This window comes from Alosa sapidissima, chromosome 13, assembly GCF_018492685.1.
Source record: "Alosa sapidissima isolate fAloSap1 chromosome 13, fAloSap1.pri, whole genome shotgun sequence".
NCBI lineage: Eukaryota > Metazoa > Chordata > Actinopteri > Clupeiformes > Clupeidae > Alosa > Alosa sapidissima.
In genome coordinates this window covers 17,037,056-17,051,509 of record NC_055969.1, presented here as the reverse complement: position 1 = coordinate 17,051,509, position 14,454 = coordinate 17,037,056, and the positions used below count along the sequence as shown (strand labels likewise).

At 41.2% G+C, this 14,454-nt stretch overlaps 1 protein-coding gene across 1 annotated transcript; it reads right to left on the bottom strand.

Annotated features, from left to right (window-relative positions):
• Positions 1–3,878: 3,878 nt before the first annotated feature.
• On the bottom strand, positions 3,879–13,767 carry LOC121680520 (myosin-4-like). Its single transcript, XM_042059925.1, has 8 exons — positions 13,549–13,767; positions 13,286–13,429; positions 13,043–13,199; positions 12,932–12,959; positions 5,035–5,161; positions 4,805–4,897; positions 4,072–4,135; positions 3,879–3,982 (listed from the first exon to the last, which is right to left on the bottom strand). Exons 1-8 carry the CDS (start codon positions 13,750–13,752, stop codon positions 3,879–3,881), a joined length of 921 nt encoding a protein of 306 aa, XP_041915859.1. The 5' UTR covers positions 13,753–13,767.
• Positions 13,768–14,454: the final 687 nt, after the last annotated feature.

Sequence of the window (14,454 nt, the reverse complement as noted above, 5' to 3'; positions counted from 1 at the left end):
TTTGCATTTCACAAAGTCCTCCTTCATGTTAGCCAGCTCCTTCTCAGTTTCAGCACTCTTTAGAAGAGGCTTGATCTTGTAGTAAACCTTCATCCATGGCCAGTGTTTGACATTCATGAATGAGCGGACATTGTACTGGATAGTGTAAATAGCATCTCTGAAAAAGATTGTTTGACAAATCAACTGTATCACTACATCTGCCATTTATGGTACATCATACTTTATATTGTATGAATGGTACATGCTACAGCATAGAGTATCTTATGGTGTCATTTCACTAAATAAAGTGTACCTCCTTGCTGTCATCTTCACAAACTCTATCCTCATGAGGTATCCACGGCAGAGAGCCTGAGTCCCAGTAACCAGGGAAGCCAGTTTCTCATCTCGCAACTCCTCAAGGGTACCCAGGAGACCAGCTTTGAAGAACACCTGAGAAAGTAAATGACAATGTATATACAAATGCTGTCTCTGGGGTAATGAATTATCATATATTTCAGTCATTCTGATCTGATCTGAAGATTCCTTACCTTGGTGTGTCCAAACTTATACTGGGTGTGATCAACATCAATGGATCCCAAGAGCTTCTCAGAAGCCTTCTTGTTATCAATGAACTGACCCTCAGGGATAACACTGGCATTCAGCACTTTGTACCTGCATTTAATCAATAAATATATTAATAGTTTTCTATTTATCGTATCATTGCTATTTCCAATTTCCATTCAGTTAATAGCATATTGAAATGTGTATACAACATCAGATTTAAGGCTCAGTTCACCTCTGCTTGAAGTCAGCATAGAGGATTCTGCTTGGGAAACCCTTTCTGCAGATTCTGATACCCTCAAGTACACCATTGCACCTGAGCTGGTGGATGACCAGGAAGTTCTCCATAAGACCTATCACAGTAACAAATATATAGTATGTTGTCACGTTTGTCTTCAAGTGAGAGATGTGTGGTGTATACAGTTTTGTTGGTTTGTCATTTACCTGGCTTTTTTGATTCATTTGGAATCAGACAACGCACAAAGTGAGGATGGGTGCTCCTCAAGTTGGTCATCAATTTGCCCAAGTTCTCCTGTTGAGTTTGTTTTTAACAGAATTTAGCTCAAATGTACCGAAATGATAGCAAATCCTACACACATTTGTTTATGATGTTTAAGATACACATACCCGGAACTGAGAGGATACGGTTTGCATGGATCCTCCCTTTTTCTTACCACCACCCTTTCCACCTTTGCCACCACCACTCTCTGTCATGAAACAGACAATAGGAAATATTTTCATACACAACCTGAGGTACTACTTGAGACTTTTCCTACTTTTCTATGAAAAAATTGTTACCCTCAACAACAGTTGGATAGATGATGCCAAGTAATTTGACAGCTGACTTCTGGTACAGCTGCACAACAGACTCGTTCAATGGATCCTTGTTCTTGTCCAGCCAGCCACAGATGTTATAGTCCACCGTGCCGGCATAGTGAACCAGGGAGAAGTGGGCCTCAGCCTTGCCTTTGGCAGGCTTGGGCTTCTCAAAGGCCTTATTTTTGCCAAGATGCTGGTCATACAGCTTGTTCTTGAAAGTGGTGTCAGAGGCCTTGGGGAACATGCACTCCTCTTCAAGGATGGCAAAGATTCCCATAGGCTGTTGGACAAAATAGTTTCGTTTTTAAAGTAGATATTATAAAACTAAACAAATCTAGCATTGGCTCATTTGACTGATTGAAACTGACCTTCTCAATGAGCTCAATGCAAGCGGCTAAGTCCATGCCGAAGTCAATGAACTCCCAATCAATGCCCTCTTTCTTGTACTCCTCTTGCTCCAGAACGAACATGGTGTGGTTGAAGAACTGTTGCAGTTTCTCATTGGTGAAGTTGATGCATAGCTGTTCCATGCTGTTGTACTGTGATTAAAAAATAGTTTGTAATATGAATGCCCCCTACTGAAATTATACTACATTGTGGTGTGAGTGAAAAATGGTGTTAACTTGTGCTTACATCAAAAATCTCAAAGCCAGCAATATCCATCCAGCACACCGATATAGAACTGCCTTGGCTGTTTAGTGTCCAACATCTGGTTTATACGGATGACCATCCACAAGAACATCCTCTCATAGATGGACTTGGACAAGGCCGCAACTGAGTTATTGACCTGAAACAGAATATTCAACCAGTGGTCATCCTATGCTCACAGACCAAAAAGTAAAATGCTTATAGGATAAAAGCAGGTAATTTTGCTACTAGTAATTCTGTAATTCTGTCCAAATACTGCCAAGTGGTTTCTGATCTTATGTGAACTTTTTAGTGACTAAAAGAATACCTGTGGCACAGTTTGACCCTTGGTGACATACTCATTTCCGACTTTTACTCTTGGGTAGCACAAAGCCTTCAGCATGTCAGCGGAGTTCAGGCCCAAGAGGTATGCGACTTTGTCAGCACCTTAACAGTTTAACAGTGAAGTATTTTGGTGATTTGAAATGTATAGCGACCAATTTCATATTCCACACTCCAAACAAATTTTGGACAACATATGAAACAAGTTTGTCCACCTCAATCTCCTCTCCCTAAATCGAAACGTTTGTCCAAGATAGTGTTAGGTTAAAGGATGTTATGTAGCTGAGGGTGGAGGGGGGAGAGGAGGGAGAGAGTTCAGCATCCTTACAGCTTGGTGTATGAAGCTGTTGGTGAGTCTGGTAGTGCGGGAGCGCAGGCTTCTGTACCTCTTCCCAGAGGGCAGTAGATCGAACAGATTGTGAGCGGGGTGACTTGCATCACTCACAATTTTGGTCGCCTTGTGGGTGAGGTGGGTGGTGTAAATGTCCTTCAGGGAGGGGAGTGAAGCACCAATAATCCTTCCAGCTGTGTTCACTATGCGCTGCAGGGCTTTCCTGTTGTATTCAGTGCAGCTTCCGCCCCACACAGCGATACAGCTGGAGAGGATGCTCTCAATGGTGCCTCGGTAGAATGTGGTCATGATGGCTGGTGGAGCACTTGCTCGCCTGAGTTTCTGCAGGAAGTACAGGCGGCGCTGAGCTCTCTTCGCCAGTGATGCAGTGTTGGTGGTCCAGGAGAGGTCTTCGCTGATGTGCACCCCCAGGAATTTGGTGCTGCTCGCTCTCTCCACCACAGCACCGTCGATGGTCAGTGGCAGGTGTTGGGTGTGACCTCTCCGGAAGTCAACAACAATCTCTTTGGTCTTGCTGACGTTCAGCAGGAGGTTGTTGTCCCTGCACCACGTGGTCAGATGGTCGACCTCCAACCTGTATTGGGTCTCGTCGCCCTTGGTGATGAGACCCACCAGAGTTGTGTCGTCAGCAAATTTCACTATGTGATTGTTGCTGTAGGTTGCAGTGCAGTCATGCGTCAGCAGGGTGAAGAGCAGCGGACTGAGCACGCAGCCTTGGGGGGCCCCTGTGCTCAGTGTGATGCTGCTTGAGGTATTGTTGCCAACACGTACTACTTGAGGCCTCTGACAGAGGAAGTCCAGTAGCCAGTTGCAGAGGTAGGTGCTGAGTCCCAGTTTGTCAAGTTTGCTGATGAGTTGTTGTGGTATTATGGTGTTGAATGCAGAACTGAAGTCTATAAACAGCAATCTCACATATGAGTCTCTTTTTTCCAGGTGGGTGAGGGCTGGGTGGAGGGCAGAGCAGATTGCATCCTCTGTAGACCGCTTGGCTCGGTATGCAAACTGGAAGGGGTCCAGGGTGGGGGGGAGAATGGATTTGATATGTGACATGACAAGCCGCTCAAAGCACTTCATGATGATGGGTGTCAGTGCCACAGGGCGGTAGTCATTGAAGCAGGATGGAGCAGTTTTCTTCGGCACAGGTATGATGGTGGCAGCTTTGAAACATGATGGGACGATGGCTTGCTTCAGGGAAGTGTTAAAGAAAGATTTCAGGCTTGTGGTTGGTCATCATCTGGAAGAAGATGTGGTAGCCTCTCTCATCAGGAAGCTGGAATGTCACTCTAGACTTCTCCAGCAGGTCTTTTATTGCAGGGAAGGATGTATTTTCATTTAAGACAGTAATAAAACATTAATTTAATTTCATTTTTTCACAGATTAATTATACTTACAAGTCTCAATATCAGCACTAGCCAGTTTCCCAGTTGTGCCAAAGTGAATTCTGATGAATTTACCCTGTTCAAGGTAAATAATATAAGTAATTAAGTCTAATAAATAACCATAGAAACTAGAAAAGCATTTCCTGAAGAAAAGACCAGTGCATGCAGAGATTGCTAGGATGCTTCCAGGGTACTTAAAGTGATTGCTAAGGTGTTGCTAGGGTAAACACAGTGGTTACTATGCTATAAAAAGTGGTTGCTAACTTGGTTGCTAGGGTGTATTATGGAAGTTGTTGCTAGGGTACTTGAGGTGGCTGCTATGGCAATTATACTGGTAAAAATACTATAAAAAGTGGTTGCTACTGTAGGATGGTTGCTAGGGTACTTCAGATGGTTGTTAGGATGTTGCTAGAGTAATTAGTGGTTGCTATGCTATACAAAGTGCTATTTTAAATATAGTTTAAAAAGTTATTGAAATTGGGATAGAGAGAGTGAGAAGGAAAGAGAGAAAGTGAAGAAAAAGAAGTGAAAGAAAGTTGGGATGAGAAGTGGGCTATCCATTTCAATGGAGAGAGACACAGAGAAGAGGTGAAGCTGCTGCAGTCAGTGAGAGAGCACAGGTGCAGTTGATTGCATTCTAATTCTTTAATATCATGCACTGTAAAAAGAAGCCAAGGAATAACAATACAGTGCATTTGCATGCAATGTAGTAAATGTCTACTTCCCTGGCGTGAAATTAACTTACAAAACGAGAGGAGTTGTCATTCCTCACAGTCTTGGCATTACCATAAGCCTCCAGCAGTGGGTTGGCAGCAATAATCTGGTCTTCAAGAGAGCCCTGCAAACCAAAGAAACGTTGTCTTTGCTGTGTAAACTTGCTTGTTTTTGCTACACTTTCTCAGTCAGTTTGCAATGTTGCAAAGAGGAAAGTAATAAGATAATAAGATAAGATAATAATTATAACAGACTTTGTACCTTGATTTTTCCAGTGTCTGCTGGTGCTGACTCTTGCTTCTTCTTGTCACCACCAGACACTGCAATTGTTGCAAAGTACTGGATGACACGCTTGGTGTTCACAGTCTTGCCAGCACCAGATTCTCCGCTATGTTACATGGAAGATATAGTAAGCTTTATGTTTAGGTACTGAGTTATATTTATTTTAAGTGTGAAATTAGTATCTTTAAGGCATCCAATGCAGTTTTTTTTATCACTAGGTTCCCCCTACAGTTGCTGAGTATTTGTATTGTCGTAAATTACACTCACTCAATGCCACTCAGGACACATATATATGTGGATGTTTTTACAAACCAAAGGGTAGGAACCAACAAAGATAATCTCTGAGGAACCAAGCCGCCTGACAAGGTAAAATGAAAAGATTTCATACAAATGGTAGACTACAGTATTGCACAATTGCTGTAAAGAAATTAGTGATTCTCTGGAGAATCTGCAGTTGCAAGGCTGGTTCTCTGTAGACAGGAAGGGGTACAGCTGCACAAAGCATACCTTTCTCCCTATTACAAGTTTGGGTTACACTTTACTTGACAGTATCGACATAAGAGTGGCATGACATTGTCATGAACGTGTCATTTATGACAATGCTTCTGTCATTAAGTGTCATTCGGTTTAGGGTTGGGATTAGGGTTAGGGTTGGGGTTCATGTGTCATGACAGTGTCATGTGTCCATGACAGTGTCATGTCACTCTTACACTGTATGTTGATAGATAGATAGATAGATACTTTATTGATCCCCAGGGGAAATTCAAGGAATTACTTGAATATACTGTCAAGTAAAGTGTTACCCAAGTTTGTTTATCATCAAAATGACTTTGAAGCTGTTATATTAGTCAGGGGGCCAATTCTGAAAAGGGCTTCCGTTAAGACTTTTGCCGACATGTTTTGGTACAAGCTGTCACCCTATTTTTTAAGTAGAAGACACCCATAGGTAAGATATTAGGGTGGTTGTCAAGATGATTTTTTTTGTGTGTGACTTGTACAAGCAATTTCAGGCTAATTTTTTGGTTTCCTGCTCAACACGACATGCCACTGGACTTGGTCTTGTCTCGGTCTCGGCCACTGGTCTTGCCAAATATGGCTTTTGGTCTCGACCGAGTCCAGGTGTCTTTAGGGCCATCAAAATTAACGTGTTAATCGCCGCGATTCATTTTGAAATACATAATGCGTTACAAAACACTCAATAGTGTTTACCTTTGTGGGGGGCTGATGTCACGTAACGGAAGCCGCAAAACCTAAAACTGCAAGCCTGAGAGTTTATTTTACTGTCTGTGGAGTTAGCTGAAGATAAAGAGGAACCAACATTTAGCCAAATAGTAGCTTTACTGCAAACTGCTTTTCACTCTTGTTAGATAACGTTTACAATGTCAAAATCCACCAACAGCAACAGTTACATAAAGACGATACTTTTCGGGTCCTCTCCATTAAGATCCAACTTGAACGTACTCCATTTAATTGAGAGCGCGTCTGTACGGAGCCCGGGAGAGCTCACTTTAAGTGATATTTTTTCTGGTCGTGATAATTTGTGAGCACGTTTTCCTTTAATTAAGCCCTCGAATTAATAAAACGTGAGCACGTTTTCCTTTAATTGAGCCCTCGAAATATGTATTTCGTGCTCACATTTAGTAATTCCCGACATTTTCTCACCGCTCGCTGTGCTGTGGTGGCAACTTCGTGTTACCTTGACATGGACTAGGCCTACAGCTGTCTGTAACAGTTCATATTGGTAATGTGATGATAACCGTAAGCAGCTAATTAAAGACTTTAGGTGGTAATGTTTTATAGCGGACTTCTACTCTTTGTAGCAGGGGCACTGTGGTGTCAACCGCCAGCTATGGAGACCCATAATGGGGAAATTCTACTACAAAGGCTACTCGCGGGCTCTGTTGTAGCCTAATGACCGGTTTCCACTATCTCCTGGATTGTTGACTTAACTGTGAGGTCTAGAAGTCAATCGAAGCACATCACAGCGACAAGCTCCCAAACAATTACAACACGTACACCTACTGTTGGTACAAATAGGCTACTGCGTATTAGTAGTATCGCCTAATACCCACCCAATACAATAAGGTTCCCTCTAGCGCCCGATGGGCCTCACCATATAACCCACGCGCACACCAATGATGCACACAACGAGGTAAGCTTTGATACGGACTATGAAACGGGAGACATAAACAGTGTCGTTCACGATGCTCAGCTTCTCAGGCTATGTAGCCCAGCTCACACCGTTCGCGATAAACACCACAGCTCTGCATACACTTGGACCTCAACAAACACTGAAAACTTCGCCAAACATTCAGCTGGACGATGTTGGCAAGGGGCCTGTACAAACACACACAATCATCTGCTCTCCCACCTACAGCCTACCTAACGGGGCTATAACCAGGTGCACTGCAATCAATGAGATTCCCTCTACGTCACTACAAGCGACACACCTCCCGACGTCATTCCCGGGGATACCCCTTGACACCACACTATGTTTTTGTGCACACAATTTAATTTCTTCGAGCCCACGTTTTAATTATTCGTGGGTGCGTTTTAGTAGATCGAGATCTCGAATATACTATAACGTGCTCATGTTTACATGTGTCAAGACAATATTGAGTGCACGTTTTACAAATTGTGGCCACGTTTAAGTATATCGTGCACACAATGTTCTATAACCATGTTCACAAATTGTGCTCTCGTTTTAATAAATCGTGCCCTCGTTTTAGTAAATCGTGCGCTCGTTTTAGTAAATAGTGCACTCGTTTAATAAATTGTGCCCTCGTTTTACTATGCTTAAAATGAGAGCTCAATTTAGTAAAATGAGCTCACACTATAGTAAAACGAGAGCACAATATAGTAAATTGTGCACACGATTTAGTAAACCGAGCGCACAATTTAGTAAAACGAGCGTACGATTTAGTAAAACGAGTGCACAATATAGTTAAACGAGGGCACAATTTAGTTAAACAAGAGCACAATTTAGTAAAACGAGCGCACAATGTAGTAAAACGAGCGCACATTCTCTCAACATGCAAAACATTTTGCGATGACCCCTCTAGGGCTCCGTACGTCTGAGCGCACACGAGAAGGAGAGAAAACGATTGGCAGGCTCCAGCTGGCTTGTCGTTGTTGATGATAATTGATATCTCCTTTTTAATATAAGAAACTTATAAAAGGAAGGCAACAAAGACGAGGTTAGAGGAGATTGCGGATTTATCCGATTTCCACTACTGACCAGTTATAAACATGTATGACATGTAGGCTGCACTCACTGTGATTTGAAAAATGGACAAAAATATGAAGAGTTGTCTTTGCCTTTGTGTAATGGAACTGGTGAGTCTTGAAGTCTTCAATAATGTGTTTACATGAAGCACATATTATGCCGATTGAAACACATTCCATTCAGATAGCTAGGTGACTGGCTCAGGCTCATCATTCACTTTTAATTGCAAACAGAAAATGTCTAGCTAGCATCATGTCATTACATGCTTCTATTTCCAAAGGAATGAAAACTGTTTATACCAACTTAATATCATGCTTATCATTGTTAATATTGTACAATACATGTGGTACAAACAATATTAGAGCTTGTGTACTAGCTATAGGCTATATTTCAATGGAGCTGGTAAAAAAAAGATCATTATGAGAACGTGGCCACAATGGGCTTAAAGTGACAGTGCACCATTTACAAATGAGTTAAACAGCATCAAATGTGTAGTATTTCTTAAGAAATTAATACTTTAAAACACAATTACTGTGTCAGTATTATCATTTAAATAATATAAAAGTGTTTTACTTTTACCTTTGTGGTTACTCATTAATTTTGTGATTTATGTTGTATTTAATATGCCATTTAAGAAGCTTTAGTCTTTAGGAACTTTTTAATTGCGGTTAATCGAGATTAATTCATTTCAAAATATATATTTTGAATCGTTTGACAGCCCTATAATAATATTGGAGAAGGGGAATGGCTACACTTACAAATCCTGGGTGTGTTCACACTGTTTTTGCTTTTAGATAATAATAATAATAACCCAAAATGATTGTCTTGATACTGTCATGCATAAGACTTTTTTCCTATCCTGGACTCGGTCTTGACTCGGACTCGAACCTTTTTGGACTCGGTCTTGTCTTGGACTCGAACCTCTTTGGACTCGGTCTTGACTTGGTCTCGACTAGTCCTGGTCTTGGACTTGTCTTGGACTCGACAAAGGTGGTCTTGACTACAGCCCTGCCAGCAATAAATGTTGAATATCTCCACAACCACAAGGACCATATACATAAAAATTAAACAGTGTAAGAGACAACAGAACTAGAACATGAAAAAAACAATCTCCGCCTAAAGAGAACCAGTTTTTAAAGTGAATATCAGCTTGGAAACATAACATAGTATCCCAAAACCTCTATCAATCAGTACCCCTATCTATAGGAATGAGTCAAGCCAAGTTTAAAGCTTGTAGGGAGAGACAGTGCAATACTGCACAAGTTATAATTATTTAATGTCAAGGCGGAAATCTAGAACTGTAGATGGTGGTCTATGGTGCTATTTGACTTCATTAATGTACCAGGTTGTAACACAAATTATATTTAATTAACATATCACTATAGTTATTAATTCCATCCTAACATTACTGCTTTCTCACTTCTTTAGGGTTAGGGGTAAGTAACTAGTTAGTAGTAATAACTATATAATAGTCGCATGGCAAAGGTATGTTTTTCCCCATCCAAGCAGTAACTCTCAGATAGGCAGCCAACAGAAGGCACCCATGGACCATGTCCATGTGTTCAGTCTGAGTCCTGGTCAGGGACACAAAAGAAGAGTTTACTGTTTTGATAATGAATACCTTCCCAATACAAAACATGCATGCATGCATCCAAGGGCATAATATAAATCTAATCTACAAAACAGGAAAAACAATATCATGCCAAATAATCTGAAACAATATAGTTGCTAGCCTAGAAATCTAGATGCACCCTAGCGGCAGCAAATTACATTTGCTGCCAGGGCTAGTCTAGCAACTCTGTTGGCTTGTGAGCTGGAAAAATTAAACTTCTATCAGGCCAATGAAATCGTTAGGCGGGCTTAACATAATGATTGATGGCAGAGTTGCAACGGTTTGGCTTGAATTCCCTGCTACTTGAAAACAAAGAAGGTGGATCTTGCTGTTGGTGAACAGCTTGACACGAGTTAAGCTTTTTTTTAAGTTGGCAAAAGTTTGAACTAGCCAACTAGCCTAGTTTGGTGGGAAAACGCATGGGACTCTTTCTAGCACTGTCCTATTGCGTGCAGAGGGAATTGGAAAGACAACCGATTATCCCGCCCCTCGGACTGAGCACTGCGAACGGTGAGTGCCCAGACCCTACATTTACAACCAGCCGTGGCCTACTGGTTAGCACTTCGGACTTGTTGACCGGAGGGTTGCGGGTTCGAACCCCGACCAGTAGGCACGGCTGAAGTGCCCTTGAGCAAGGCACCTAACCCCTCACTGCTCCCTGAGCGCCGCTGTTGTTGCAGGTAGCTCACTGTGCCGGGATTAGTGTGTGCTTCACCTCACAGGTGTGTTCACTGTGTGCTGAGTGTGTTTCACTAATTCACGGATTGGGATAAATGCAGAGACCAAATTTCCCTCACGGGATCAAAAGAGTAAATATACTTATACTTATAGAAAAGCTGGACTTGGTACTTCATCATCACCAAAGTTGTGCAGAAGATGAAGGCACAACCTCATGATGCCACAACCAAAGGGTATGAGAGGCTCATCATTCAGTGCAGTGACACAGATGTACTGTTGTTGCATCTTGTGTTTGCAACCTGCTGAGCCCAGAAATTTGGATGAAAGCAGGAACTGCCAAGAAACCACGCTACATTAAAGTGCATGATATTAAAATGTCAAATGAGATTCTGGATGGCCTGTTGGCATTTCATGCCATCACTGGATGTGACACTACCAGTCAGGTCACTGGAATAGGAAAAAGGACAGCGTGGAAAGTGTTCCAGCAGTGCCCTCATCTTCTCCACAACTTTGGTGAGGATGAAGTACCAAGTCCAGCTATTCTATCCTCAGCAGAACAGTTTGTCTGCAAACGATATGATCCAAAAACAAACAGCACTTCAATCCATGATGTTCGCTGTGCCTTGTTTTTGAAAGTGAAAGCCAATGTGGATACTTTACCACCAACTCAGTGGAAACAGTCACCAGTGACCCATCCACAGTTGCCCTTCCCAACCAGTTGTGATTGGCACATGAAGGATGGAATGCTTGTCCCCCAGCTTTTAACCAAAGAACATGTACAGGCCAGGTGCTTGGAGCTGACGATATGTGGATGCAAGGAAAGTGGAAGTCAGTGCAGTACCAGGCAGTGTCGATATCAAAAAAGTGGAATATTTTGTAGTGGGGCATGTGGATGTGCCTGTGCAGCTCGGTGCAAGAATAGTCAGGTACTCGCATCATTATTATTGAGTTTTGCCACATTATATGCAACTACATTGTTTCAGATTATTTGGCATGATATTGTTTTTCTTGTTTTGTAAATTAGATTTATATTATGCCCTCGGATGCATGCATGTTTTGTATCGGGAAGGTAATCATTCTCAAAACGGTAAACTCTTCTTTTGTGTCCCTGACCAGGACTAAGATTGAGCACATGGACATGGTCCCTGGGTGCCTTCTGTTGGCTGCCTTCCTGAGTGTCACTGCTTGGAAGGCGAAAAACATACCTTTGCCATACAACTATTAGCTATTACATTACATTACATTTGGCTGACGCATTTTTAACCAAAGCAACTAACAACATGGTTATCAGTTTAAGCTTTATAAAGCAATTATAGGACCATATAATAAACACTTATAGGACCGTTTTAAAAAGCTCTAGTACAATAAGAATAAGTGCATCAGTGAGTGCTAGGATCAGCAAGACTAGTTATTACTACTAACTAGTTACTAACCCCTTACCCTAAAGAAGTGAGAGAGCAGTTATGTTAGGATGGAATTAATAACTATGTTATTAATTCCATATGTCAATATTTAATTGATATGTCAATTAAATATAATTTGTGTTACAACCTGGTACATTAATGAAGTCAAATAGCACCATAGACCACCATCTACAGTTCTACATTACTGCCTTGACATTAAAGAATTACAACTTCTGCAGCATTGCACTGTCTCTCCCTACAAGCTTTAAACTTGGCTTGACTCATTCCCATAGATAGGGGTACTGATTGATAGAGATTTTGGGATACTATGTTATGTTTCCAAGCTGATATTCACTTTAAAAAAGGTGAAGATTTAGGTGAAGATTGTTTTTTTCATGTTCTAGTTCTGTTGTCTCTTACACTGTTCAATAAATGTCAATTCTGACACTTCTGCAGACAGCCCATGCTTTCATTTGATACCATTTCTATGTATATGGTCCTTGTGGTTGTGGAGATATTCAACATTTAGTGTTGGTATGTCATGAGCAGGAAACCAACAAATTGGCCTGAAATTGCTTAAAGTCATACACACACAAAAAAAATCAGCTTGACAACCACCCTAATGATCATGCTTGCACATAAATTGGATTATATTGCACATTTGCCCAAAATTACAGTAGGTAACATGGAAGAAAATGAAAGCACTTTGGGGGAAAAAATCCGCTTTTACCACTTATAAGAATATAGTGTTAAAATGGACAAAAGAACATTTTCTAAGCTGACAACCTGGCTAGAACACATGTTGAGGGGTTAAATATTAATACTGGATAGGTTGTATGCTTGTATCAAAAAGTGTCCGACAGAGTTTTAATATCAGTTTTGCCCCCCTGACTATATGAAGGTAAAGAACTTGCATAGGATGCCTCTATATTATAATACTCCAAAAGTGACACTCACGTAATCAGGACAGACTGGTTCTCTCTGTCTGTGGGGAAAAGTAGAATTATATGTTTATGGATAAAAGCAAAGTTTCATTATTGTATGAAGTGAGTTAAACTGCAAGCATACCTTGGAGCATGAACTGATAGGCATTGTCAGAGACAGAGAAGATGTGGGGTGGGGCCTCCATGCGCTTCTTGCCTCTGTAGGCAGACACCACCTCTGGGTCGTACACTGGGAGCCACTTGTAGGGGTTCACAGTGACACAGAAAAGTCCAGAGTAGGTCTGAAATAATGAACAAAGATAGTTTTAAGTGTCTACTGTATATTCATTAAAATTTCTGATGGAGAAAAGTTCAGAATGCAACTTACATAGATCATCCATGCTGCGTAACGCTCTTTGAGGTTATACAGGACAGAGGCTTCATTGAGGTGGGTCATCATGGCCATGTCCTCAATTTTGTCGTATTTGGGAGGATTCATGGGGCAGACTTCGTCATCTTTAACTGTTCTTTCCTGAGCCAAATGAAGAAAACTCATTTCAGCAGGTGTACAACATGTAACATTTTGTACAACACAATGAATCAAATAAGCCTATTTTGATATCATCTGCAATAAGAGCCTTGCTACTATACCTCCTTGCTTTCAAGCAATTCAACGGTGACTTTGCCACCATCCCTCTTCTTGATTGTAGCCTTCAAGTACAATTCATCTTTATCAGGCACATAGCAAGCACTCTTTGCATCAAATGGCTTGGTCTGGGCCTCAATTCTCTCCTTCTCAGGCTTGCGGAGGTAGATAGAAGCCTTGCCATAAACTGCCATATCCGCGTCCCCCATGTTTGCTGATTACTTTATGAATTACAAGCACATATAAAATAAATAAATAAATCCTTGCTTAGTGAAAGTATGCAAACAGACTTTTAAAATCAGATCAAATTTTCAGTTTCAAGACAAGTAAAATAACCTGAAAAGCAAGGATAGGATAAAAGCACCTGCTAAATACCAGTCAACTTCAATTTTAACTTTGTTCTAAACATTCTAAAGAATGCTTTCATGGTTATTGTTATAGTTATGGTTATGGTTATATGATTTAGCAGATGCTTTTGTCCAAAGTGACTTACAAATAAAATGTTGGTAAGACTACATTACATGGCAATTATTGTATTTAGCAGAAACTTTTGTCCAAAGCGACTTATAGAATGTTTCTTTGCTTTGCTGAAATAGTTTTCTGTGCTGCTTTGCTATAAGCTGACTGGTGATGAGCTGTGTATTGTGTATTCGGTGATGACTTAGAGTGTGTGCAATGCACTAAGCAAGATACTTCAAAGTGTCTTGAGTGTGTCACACTTTGTCAGTACACATGACTGTGAGCACTGGTGGCAGGCACTAAACAGGTGAACGTGGACAGTCTCATGTCAATTGATATGCAAGTGATGATCACAGAGAGCATATCACGACATGCCACACATAACAGCAAGAGAGAGAGAAAAAAACAGGTAGCTTTACCACAACATAACAAACACCAGTACATAACAGTCT